This window comes from Chiloscyllium plagiosum, chromosome 1 (genome assembly GCF_004010195.1).
Source record: "Chiloscyllium plagiosum isolate BGI_BamShark_2017 chromosome 1, ASM401019v2, whole genome shotgun sequence".
Lineage (NCBI taxonomy): Eukaryota > Metazoa > Chordata > Chondrichthyes > Orectolobiformes > Hemiscylliidae > Chiloscyllium > Chiloscyllium plagiosum.
In genome coordinates this window covers 51,093,331-51,105,338 of record NC_057710.1, presented here as the reverse complement: position 1 = coordinate 51,105,338, position 12,008 = coordinate 51,093,331, and the positions used below count along the sequence as shown (strand labels likewise).

The window sequence follows — 12,008 nt, the reverse complement described above, 5'->3', positions numbered from 1 at the left end:
GGATTAACAACAGAAGCAGAAATAAAGTACTGGAAGACGCTGCTACATGAGTCCTTTCTAGAAAAACAGCCACAAATTTCGAATCTGTGAGCAATCAGATGCCCAGAGTCCCCACACGCCACTGCCATCTCCAACTGGGCTCAGGCAATAGCCTGGGACCACATGTCACCAGAGGATCAGTGTTCCCATTCTATGAAGGCGTGATACATTTGTTGACACTGTCGATGCCATGAGTCCACTTAAGCTGTCATTTCCTGAATTGGGCTCAAAGTGGATATTGGGCCCACCATCCTGAAACTGCTGGTGCCTCATTCTGCCTTACATTGCTGCCACTGCTGCCTCGTGGGTCTGCCATTTCAGCAAAGGAACCTGCTGATGCAGCTGCTGGCACACTGGGAAGGGGGTCTATACTTATGAAAGGAAAAAAGGAAAAGAAGAGCAAATGTAAAAGAAAGAGAAAAAAAGAACAGCAGCTCTAGGCCTTCAGCCTTATCAGTTTGGAAACTATCCCATATAGCATGGTTCTCACAGCGATACTGTTACAGACAAGCAACAAATATATTGTTCAAGAGCATATAAAGTAAGATTTTCCTCAACAACAGTTTGATGTACCTTGAGTGGTTACGTCAGCCATTTCGGAGAGCAATTAATAATCAACTATGTTACTGTCTATCTGGAATGACATTAAGGCCCAACTTTTTAAAGACTCAAAGGTAGAAGACAGAGGGTGGTGGTGGAGGGATGTATTTCAGACTGGAGGCCTGTGACCAATGGAGTGCCACAAGGATCGGTGCTGGATTCACTACTTTTCATCATTTATATAAATGATTTGGATGTGAGCAGAAGAAGTATAATTAAGTTTGCAGATGACACCAAAATTGGAGGTGTAGTGGACCGCGAAGAGGGTTACCTCAGATTACAACAGGATCTTGATCAGATGGGCCAATGGGTTGAGGAGTGGCAGATGAAGTTTATTTAGGTAAATGCGAGGTGCTGCATTTTGGGAAAGCAAATCTTAGCAGGACTTATACACTTAATGGTAAGGTCCGAGGGGATGTTGCTGAACAAAGAGACCTTGGAGTGCAGGTTCATAGCTCCTTGAAAGTGGAATCGCAGACGATAAGATAGTGAAGGTGGTGTTTGGTATGCTTTCGTTTATTGGTCAGAGTATTGAATACAGGAATTGGGAGGTCATGTTGTTGCTGTACAGGACATTGGTTATACCAATTTTGGAATATTGCATGTAATTCTGGTCTCCTTCCTGTTGGAATGATGTTGTGAAAAGTGAAAGGGTTCAGAAAAAATTTACAAGAATGTTGCCAGGGTTGGAGGATTTGAGCTTTAGGGAGAGGTTGAATAGGCTGGGGTTGTTTTCCCTGGAGTGTGGAGGCTGAGGGGTGACCTTTGTAGATGTTTATAAAATCACGAGGGGCATGGATAGGATAAATAGACAAATTCTTTTCCCTGGGGTCGGGGAATCCAGAACTAGACGGCATAGGTTTAGGGTGAGAGGGGAAAGATAATTAAAAGAGACTTATGAGGCAACATTTTCAGAGGATGGAATGGGCTGCTAGAGGAAGTGGTGGAGGCTAGTACAATTGCAACATTTAAAAGGCATCTGGATGGGTAAATGAATAGGAAGGGTTTGATGGGATATGGGCTGGGTGTTGGCAGGTAGGACTAGATTGGGTTGGGATATCTGTTCGGTATGAGCGAGTTGGACCGAAGGGTCTGTTTCTGTGCTGTAAATCTCTCTGACTCTAGTCTTCCTTCTTTGAATTATGTTAATATACCAGTTGGGCTTTGACAAATCATAGTTCACCATTTTTCTTTGTATTCAAAATTTAATTAACTAACAACTCAGTGTAACTTCTATGTTATTGTACCATGCATAATTCCTTTGTCAAAGTCTGGATACATTTTATGATTAGAATTAGCTTTATTGTCACATGTACTCACATGGGTACAGTGGAAAATTTACAAGTTGCCACTTAGGGCACCATCTGAGGTACAAAGATACCTAGGTATAGATCTCTCGATGCAGAGATTTTTCATTTTAAAATCTATTGGTTCATTATGTAAGTGGATCCAATTCTGTTGTGCTAGTGAATTAAAACAACTTATGAAAAATCAGGACCTAGATGATGTGTTTTGCAGCTTTGTTCATTGGCATGATTACTAGAATTCACGTATAACAAATTGTAAAATTAAATCTAGCATAGAGTTCCTGGCTGTCAGCAGTTCATTTTCATTTTCTTATGTGTCAGTTACTATATTGATTAAATTAAATTTTCTAAATCTATTGAATCACTTAGGACATTCACAATTTGTCTATTTGCTAAATTTGAGTGCTGCAGTATGATTTATAAAACTGGTTTATGCTGTATAAACTCTTTCCGCATCTTTTGAAAGCGTCTTTTCTGCTTTGAGAGGAAAATAGCTGCTTTGTTATGCCTCATCATTTGAAAGCAGTGAGCAAAATTTGTGGTGCTTTATATTTTCTCCTATTATGTTACTTCCCTTGACCCACTTTATACCGTTGCAACACCAGTATGAAAAATGCCAGGAACTCCTGAGTGTTTACCAAAACTGCCTCTCTGAGCAGAAAGAAAAATTGAACCAGTGCTTTCCTGAGTCCTGGAACAATAAGGAAAAGGTAAGGCCTAGCTTCTGAATCTGATCTGTGGAATTATTGTTAGTGATAATGATGTATGAACTGTAGAACTAGTAGATTTGCAACTGCAGATTGTAAATCTACTTAATTAGCTCAACAAAAATCATTTGGCTTGAGCACCTGTTGGAAATGGCAAAATATTACATGTGGCTCTTCCATACTAGATTCAATTGCAGCTTGACAAAGTCTCAGGAACTGTAATCCCAGGCTGCTGTCTGTCTGGAAGCAGGTTTGTTATAAAATAGTGTCAAGGGGTGAGAAGGAAGTAAGTGATCTTCTACCATCAATTCATTAACACCATCTCTTTTCATAAATCAGAATTGATAACTGACTTCCTTTGTAAATGTAATTTCAAATTGATGAGTAATTCACACATTTGTGTGGATAATCTCATGCATAATTTTGTCAGTCCCAATAACTGGGAGAAGAATTACGTTCCTAAAATAAAGTTTGCTGAAATGTGAAAGCAAAGCACTATAGATACGTGTAATCTGAAATAAAACACAATGCCAGAAATACTCTGCAGCATTTACAGCATTTTCTATTTATGTCTTAAATTCTACGTTACTTCAAATTTTACATGAATGTTGGGGAAAATTACATTGAGGATGCTGGAATCCTTACATTACTGCGAGTTATATTTTAATACATGAGAACATGTGTATATATTATGTAGCATGCTCTAAGGTTTATTATATTTGCCTAACTTAAATTTTTCACACTTCTGATGTTACATGCAAATTTCAGTGCCACATATTCAAGCTGAAAACTTAAATTTGCCAGTTTCATCTTACTTTGATGAGAAGCTCTGGTTTTAAAGGCTGCTTACATCCCTTTGGAAACTCTGATAGGAACGAAAGTGTTTTCTCTTTAATCTCCAATTTGCCTTGTACTAAACATATGCTGAAATGAACAATTTAAGACAGTAGTATGTAACTAAGAAAATTTGAGGAGAAATGAGTGAAGGGTTAGTATTTGCTGGAGGAATTAAATCAACTTCTAAAATCATATGGTACAGAAGAGGCCCTTCCGCCTGTAACACCAGAAATACACTATATCTACACTTCCACTTATCAGCACTTGGCCCATAGCCTTGAATATTGTAACACTTCAGGTGTATATCCAAGCACTTTTTGTTTTAAAGGTTGTGAGGTAACCTGCCTCAACTACTGTCCCTGGTAGAGCATTTCCAACCCCTACCACTCTCTGGGTGAAAGGATATTTTGTTGATAACCTTCTGCTTTCCACTTTAAAAGTGTGAGGTAGTGCCAAAGTAATGAAACAGTGTTGGAAAAACTAAGGATATAACTTGAGAGCAGAACAAGAATGTGCAATAACCGAGTAAGTTGTAAATTTAACATTAATTCACCAAGATCTTTACTAAAGTATGAAATTGACATCTGAAAAGAGTATCTGTAACAAAAAATTTGGACTATTTGGATTAATTTTAAAATATTTGCCATTCCTGCTGAGCTTTTCCAGCAACTTCTGTTTTTGTTACAATTCAGCTCTTGGTGAGTCAAGTAATTGAGATTTTTGAGTATGTTACTAGGGGGATGCCAAAGGTATCACTAAACTGGCTTTTTGGTTCAGGTGTGACAAAGATCCCATAGACATAATTAAACACCAAATAATTATTTTGGTATTGGGGCCAAATTTCTCTCTAACCAATGCAAGTAGCACCCCAGTTGATGAACCTTTATATTTGTCCGATTTTTAGTACAAATGTTAGGTTATCTAGTTGAAAACTCCCTCCTTTCTGCCTTTCCCCTTTCTTGAACAGAGTTGTTACATGTGAGTTTCAAAACTGCTGGGACCTGTGCAAAATCTAGAAAAATTACAACCATTGCGTTCACCATCTGTGCAGCTTATTGTTTTAAGACCGCAGGCTGCTGCCCATCAAATCCAGGGAACTTTGTGATTTTTAAGTCCCATTACTATTTAGAATTCATTTTCTGTAGCATGGTAGCTGTCCTAATTTCCTCCTCTAGTTTTGCTTTTGTGATTTTCAACTGTTCTTGAGGTACCTTTTTTTAATCTTCTGCTATGAAAATGGAACATGTACGAAAGAGGTCCCCAATTTGCAAACATTTGACTTATGAGCATGCGTACTTATGAATACAATTTCATACAGTGGTACAATTTTGAAGACTCGACATATGAACATTTTCTGTCCTGATGAACGCTCCTTTATGTTGTCCTGTGTTGTGTTCTGACTTGCGAACAGATTCTAGAACAGAACCTGTTTGCAACCTGGGGACTGTCTGATCTCGTTCAAAGCCTGTGCCATTTTCTTTCTCATTATTGATTCTTCAGTCTTGTCCTTTTAGGACCAATGTTCACTTTAGCTAGTCTTTTTATATGCATATAGAAGCTTTTGCCCTCTCATTAGATTTCTCTCAGACTCCAATTTCTACTACTTTTTAGTAATCCATTGCTAATTTCCAAAATTTTCTCAATCTTCTGCTCTATCACTAATCTCACAGCAATTTTTAACCTTGATATCAGTTAGCTACAGATAATGCATCTTTCTAATTTTCTGTTCATGGTTGTGAACTATCTCCTTAAATGTCGGCCACTGCATCTTCACAAGCTTACCTTTGAACCTTTTATCCTTTTCCACTTTAACCAGTTGTCATCAGTTACTTGTAGTTATTTTAATTTAAGTTACATATTTTAGTAGTAGGCCCATGTTTCTAGCTCAAACTTAATTGTGAAATTTCAGACGTAGTGGACAGCGAAGAATGTTACCTCACATTACAACAGGATCTTGACCAATGTGGCAATGGGCTGAGAAGTGGTAGATGGAGTTTAATCCAGATAAATGAGAGGTGCTGCATTTTGGGAAAGCAAATCTTAGCAGGACTAATACACTTAATGTTAAGATCCTAGGGAGTGCTGCTGAACAAAGAGACCTTGGAGTGCAGGTTCATAGCTCCTTGAAAGTGGAGGTGCAGGTAGATAGGATAGTGAAGAAGGCATTTGGTATGCTTTCCTTTATTGGTCATTGAGTACAGGAGATGGGAGGTCATGTTGTGGCTGTACAGGACATTGGTAAGGCCACTGTTGGAATATTGCATGCAGTTCTGGTCTCCTTCCTATTGGAAAGATGTTGTGAAATTTGAAAGGGTTCAGAAAAGATTTACAAGGATGTTGCCAAGGTTGGAGCATTTGAGCTATAGGGAGAGGCTGAACAGGCTGGGGCTGTTTTCCCTGGAGTGGTGGAGGCTGAGGGGTGACCTTATAGAGGGTTACAAAATTATGAGTGGCATGGATAGACAAAGTCTTTTCCCTGGGGTGGGGGAGTCCAGAACTAGAGGGCATAGGTTTTAGGGTGAGAGGGGAAAGATATAAAAGAGACCTAAGGGGCAACATTTTCACACACAGGGTGGTATGTGTATGGAATAAGCTGCCAGAGGAAGTGGTGGAGGCTGGTACAATTGCAACATTTAAGAGACATTTGGATGGGTATATGAATAGGAAGGGTTTGGAGGGATATGGGCCGGGTGCTGGCAGGTGGGACTAGATTAGGTTGGGATATCTGGTCGGCATGGACGGGTTGGACCGAAGGGTCTGTTTCCATGCTGTACGTGTCTATGACTCTGTGATCACTCTTATGTAGAGGATCCTTTACTGTAATATCAATCCTGTCTTAATAAACAATATTTGGTCCAAAATAGCCTGATCCCTGATATATTCTGTAACATATTGCAATAAGATTCTATTCTGAATGCATTCATATGAATTCATCCTCTCTTCAGGCTACCGTTAGCAATTAGACCTCTGCAATTGATGTGAATATTGAAGTTACCCAGATTATTGCCATACCTTTCATGCACTTCATTATTATTTCTTTATTTATATCCTGTCCTACTGCGTTAACTGCAGTTATGGGACCTATAAACTACTCCCACTGGTGACATCTTTCCTTAACAAAAAAAAACACAGAACTGGGGATGCTGGAATTCACAAACAAAACAGAAATGTTTCAGATCTAGTGAGTTCTGAAGAAGGGTCACTAGACCCGAAATGATCCCCTTGGCCTTCTCTCCACAGGTGCTGCCAGGCCTGTTGTATTTTTCCAGTAGTTTCTGTTTTTGTTTCTGGCATCTTTCCTTTGTTATTTCTCTTCATCATCCAAACCGATTGGTTGGTTGGTTGATTGTACATTGCAATCTTCTGAACCAAGACCATTTCTCTCATTTAATTTGAACAAATGAATTCAGTACGACCCTACTTGAATATGTAAATACAGTCATGGTAGTAAAATTACATGGAAACAGTTGCATTTATGTGTTTCATTCATGGAAATGCATCTTGTGACTTTTAATTCTGATTATTTCATAGAATCATAGAATCCCAACAGTGTGAAAACAGACTATTCTTCCCAACAAGGCCACACCAACTCTCTCTGAAGAGCATCCTACCCAGACTCTCAACACCCCCTCCATAACCCTGCATTTCCCAAGGCTAATCCACCCAACCTACACATCCCTGGACAGCATGGGACAATTTAGAGTGGCCAATCCTCCTAATCTGAACATCTTTGGACTGTGGGAGGAAACTGGAGCACCCGGAGGAAACCCACACAGACCCGTGGAAAATATGCACATAGACAGTTGCCCAAGGCTGGAATTCACCCTGGGTCCCTGATGCTGTGAGACAGTAGTGCTAACCACTAAGCCATTACATTCCCCATTTTTAAAAAAATTATTAATTCTGTTCTTAAAGCCATACTTGCATTGAAAAAGAAAGTAACAGTTTTGCTGGTCCAGAAAATGACTAGTCCAATTTAGTATTGATTGCATAAAATAATGGGAGTAGGAGAGGTTTCTGCCAAAGGACCTCTTTACTTTAGATAATTTTCAACTGAGTGACCATCTTAACCTTTCTTAAATGGGCGGGTTGGACTGCGGTGGTGTTGGTGAAACAGTGTTGTACCCACATCAAAAGGATGTTTCTTCCTTCATCTGCATACTTCAACTACATCCATTCTTGAAGTATCTCAGGTTTAATGCTTGATTGGCAGTGGAATATAAACCCATTGTCTTAGGCTCCAGTTTCCCATTAGTGACCTGCCAGAAATGGTTATTTATATCTGAAAGGGGTCAAGTCGAATAGTCACATATAAGGGCCAAATACCTTGAGAAAGGTTCATCTTTGTATGTATAACAGTATATAAATCTTAAAATGGAACAAGAAGAGACAAATTGGGAAAGTAGGAAAATTTTATATTTTTTCTTTTGATATTTTAATGAGATTTTTATGAACCACCTAGGTAATGTACAGCAGATGATTATTGAGGTTAAAAAAACAAATTTTAAATGGTTCCTTACTGTGTTTGTGTTTCATATGCCTGTAAAAATAACTTTGCCTTTTAAGTAAGGAAACCATTCACAGTGGGATGCTAAGATGCAGTTTGTTACAATTATTTAAGCAATAAGAGTTTGTCTTATTTAATACGACTCTGAAACATGTAATTTAATAAAGTAGCCTGTGTTATACAAAGATTTCCATTGAATTTTGGTATGTTTGTCATTTCCTATTGTTTCAGTATTATCAGATAGTTACAATAAATTTTAGACTTTAAAAGTTATTATACTTCGACAAATCATTTAATAAATAGTTTTGATTGTCTTGCATATTGTTTTTCTCTATTCATTTTATATTTAGCAGGTTTCACACTTAGTACATGAATATCATGTGGCTAGATTTACACATGGTCATCTTGTGATTACCATTGTACATTTCATTGTTGTAATTAGGTTTCTTTCATGTGGGATATTATTCCAACTGCTTCATGTTGGCCAGTCGGTCTTTCTTCTAAAATGGTGCTTGCTCAGTTTCGATGCTTTAATTAGATTAAAGGTCCCTTTTGCATTTGAAAACTATACAACTGTAACATAAATTGCTGACCATCTGGAGTTTAAAGATAATTAAAATGTGCATAAAGTTTACAACAGAAGCAAGATAGATTTGCTTTGTTGTATTGTTTCGCTATTCTATATGATTACTCAATTGAGACAGGGATAAATTAACTACTTTAGTTTATCTTGTAGTTGTTACTCAAGTGGACAAAATGTAGTTTCTTCCATTGTGTTAACAACATGTCTTATATTAGTAATCAGGAATATAAAAGCAAATCAGTGTTATTCAGATGAACTGCCTGAATGGCCATGGATGTAATCTCCGTATAACAGAGCGGTGATTTTGTATAATGCTATGTAAAATTCATTTTCTTTTAATCTCTTGCAAAATCAATATTTCCTATAGTGACGATTATCACATTGGAAAAAGAGAGAAATTCCTCTTGTATTTCAATTCAGGTTGTCCATGAGGTTCAATTAATCTCATTCTATTTCCAATGTAATGAGCTTTAATATTTCCAAGCTAAGATGCAACTGGTTGGGTTAGCCTTTTAAAGTTTTTATTGACTCCATTTATTTGAGCTATCACTGCAAATGATGAAGGTTGAGAAGACTGTGCCTTTCTCCTCTTCTAAGCTGAAAGAGTTTGTTGGTGGACTATGACTTTCTGATTAAATCTTGTGATGTGACCATCATTGGAAAAGTCAGCATTTTTTGCTCATTCCCAATTACCCTTGAGCACCTTGTAGTGAGCTACCTTCTTGAACTGTTGCAGTCCCTGTGTTCGAGAGATTGTTCCAGAATTTTGACTTGGCAGTTGTGAAGGAATGATGATGATAAATTCCAAGTCAGGATGCTGAGAGATTTAAAGGGAAATTAATTCAGATTAACATCTTGTGAAGAAAATGAATTTTAAAAATGCTGTATTTGGTAATATTTGATGTAGCTGAATTACTGAGAAAGAAGGTCTTAATATTGATTCCTTTATGCCGATATATCCTTGAGCTCAGCCACGTGTAGTTAGCAATAGAAAAAAGGAAAATCAGCAAGTATGGCAGTATCAGTGGAGAGTGAAACAGAGTTAGTGTTATGAGTCTGTTTTAACTGTTCAGCGGACAGCACCTTTCAAACTCACTCGCTACCATTACAAGAGCAATAAATACTTGAACACCACCACCTGCAAGTTCCCCTCCAAACCACACACCATCTTGATTTAGAAATATATTGCCATTCCTTTAGTGTTCCTGATTCAAAATTTTGCACTTCACTTCCTAAAGGCATTGTGGGTGTACCAACATCAAATCGACTGCAGCAGGTTGAGAATGCAGTTCACTAGTACCTTCTCAAAAGGCAAATCCTTTTAGCCTCGCTTGTTTGTCTAATCTCTTCAGAAGAGCAAATCACCCAGTATCACTCCCCACCTTTTCCCCATAGGCCGACAAACATTCTGTACAGTTACTATTCAATTCTCTTGCCATAATTACATTTGCCTTCATAACCTCAGGCATCATAATTGGCTGCTGCATAAAAAGGCTTTATCTCTTACTGCAAATTTGTCCATCAAACTTAAAACCTCATAAGGCAATATGATGTTGGAGCAGAACAGTGTTTCAATAAGTCCCTTGAAGACTGATAATTTTTTCAAATAATTCAAACTTCCAGTGAATAGCTGCAAATGCAGGTGACAAGATTTGAAGACAAGACCGAAATGTAGGAATAGACCATTTGGCTCATCAAGTCTCCACTGCCATTCCATGAGATCATGGCTGATAATCCTCAAGTCCACTGTCCTGTCTTTTCCCTATAACCCTGGATTCCTTCACTGATTGATTAAAATCAGTCTGTCACAGCCTTGAATATACTTAATGACCCAGCCTCAACATTTATTTGTTGTAAGGAATTCCACAGTTTTACTGCCCTCCCTAGAGAAGAAACTCCTCTTCATCTCTATCTTAAATGAGTGACTACTTACTCTATGATCAAGCCCTCTGGTCCATCACTCTTCCACAAGGGGCAATAATTCTGCACATCGAGCCTAACAAGCCCCTTAAGTCTCGTACATTTGAACAAAGCTGCCTGTCATTTTTCTAAACTCCAATGAGTATAGGCCCAACCTAGTCAACCTTTTCTCAAGAAAATCCATCCATAACCAGAATCAGCCTAGTAAACCATTGCCTCCGATATAAGCACATTTCAATTGGTAAGTTCTGATTTGTGCCTTGTTTAGTTTTTGCAAGTCTTCTCTCTTTTTTTCTGTTCCATTCCCTTGGAAATCAAGGCAAACATTCCATTTCCCTTTCTGAATACTTAATGAATTTCAATGCTAGATTTCTATGATATTTGCAGAAGGATTCCCAAATCTTTCACCATTTAAATAATATTCAGCTCCTGTTTTCTTTCCGCCGAGGTGCATATCCCTCTCCAGATTGTGCTATTGTGTGGTGTCACTACCACTTTCCTAAGGGCTCCTGGAACAGGTAGTAAGTGCTCGCCTCGCTAATGATGCCCGAGTCCCATGAGTGAATTTTTAAAAATATAAGAGGTTGTGAATGGTGGTGAATATTGTGGGCAAATGTTCCCACTTCTGACTTTATGATGGAAGGAAGGTCATTTAAGCAACTGTGGATGGTTAGGCCTGAGGAACTCCAGCAGATTCCTAGAGATGAAATAACTAACGTCCAGCAAACACAGCCATTTTCCTATTTGCCAGGTATGACTCCTCCAGTGGAGTTTTCCCTTGATTAACTGGGGTTTTATTAGGGCTACTTGATGCTACACTTCGATCAAATGCAACCTTGATGTCAAGAGTTGTCACTCTCTCACCTGACCTCTGGAATTCAGCTCTTCTGTCCATATTTGAATCAAGGCTTTAATAAGGTCAGGAGCTCAGTATGCCCTGGCAAAACTCAAACTAGGTGCCTGTTGAGGGTTTAAACAAAGTATCCTCCTTACCCCAAACTCTGCCTTCTTTTAGTTAGAATCTATCCATGCTAACCTCTATCTTATTAAATAGCTTAATGTTTAATACCTTATCATACACTTTCTGCAAATTCAAATGTATTATATCCACTGCTTACCCTTCACCCACTTTATTTTTTCTTCTTGTTAAGGCATTGAAGGAGTCACTTTTTCCCTTCCTTTCAGGAACTTGAGCTAGGCACCAGCGTTTGATTCTAGCATCTGGTGACTGTGCCTGTGTGGGGTTTGAACATAGAACATAGAACAATACAGCACAGAACAGGCCCTTCGGCCCACGATGTTGTGCCGAACATTTGTCCTAGCTTAAGCACCCATCCATGTACCTATCCAATTGCCGCTTAAAGGTCACCAAAGATTCTGACTCTACCACTCCCACAGGCAGCGCATTCCATGCCCCCACCACTCTCTGGGTAAAGAACCCACCCCTGACATCTCCCCTATACCTTCCACCCTTCACCTTAAATTTATGTCCCCTTGTAAAACTCTGT

General features: G+C 38.6%; 1 protein-coding gene across 12 annotated transcripts in view; it reads left to right on the top strand.

Moving 5' to 3' along the window:
* kiaa1328 (KIAA1328 ortholog) overlaps positions 1 to 12,008 on the top strand; it is a 174,480-nt gene that overhangs the window by 52,350 nt on the left and 110,122 nt on the right. For all 12 annotated transcript variants that reach the window (XM_043684535.1, XM_043684585.1, XM_043684692.1 and 9 more), the window contains one exon: positions 2,538 to 2,656. In XM_043684535.1, coding sequence (XP_043540470.1) covers positions 2,538 to 2,656 — 119 coding nt within the window. The remainder of the gene's footprint in view (positions 1 to 2,537; positions 2,657 to 12,008) is intronic.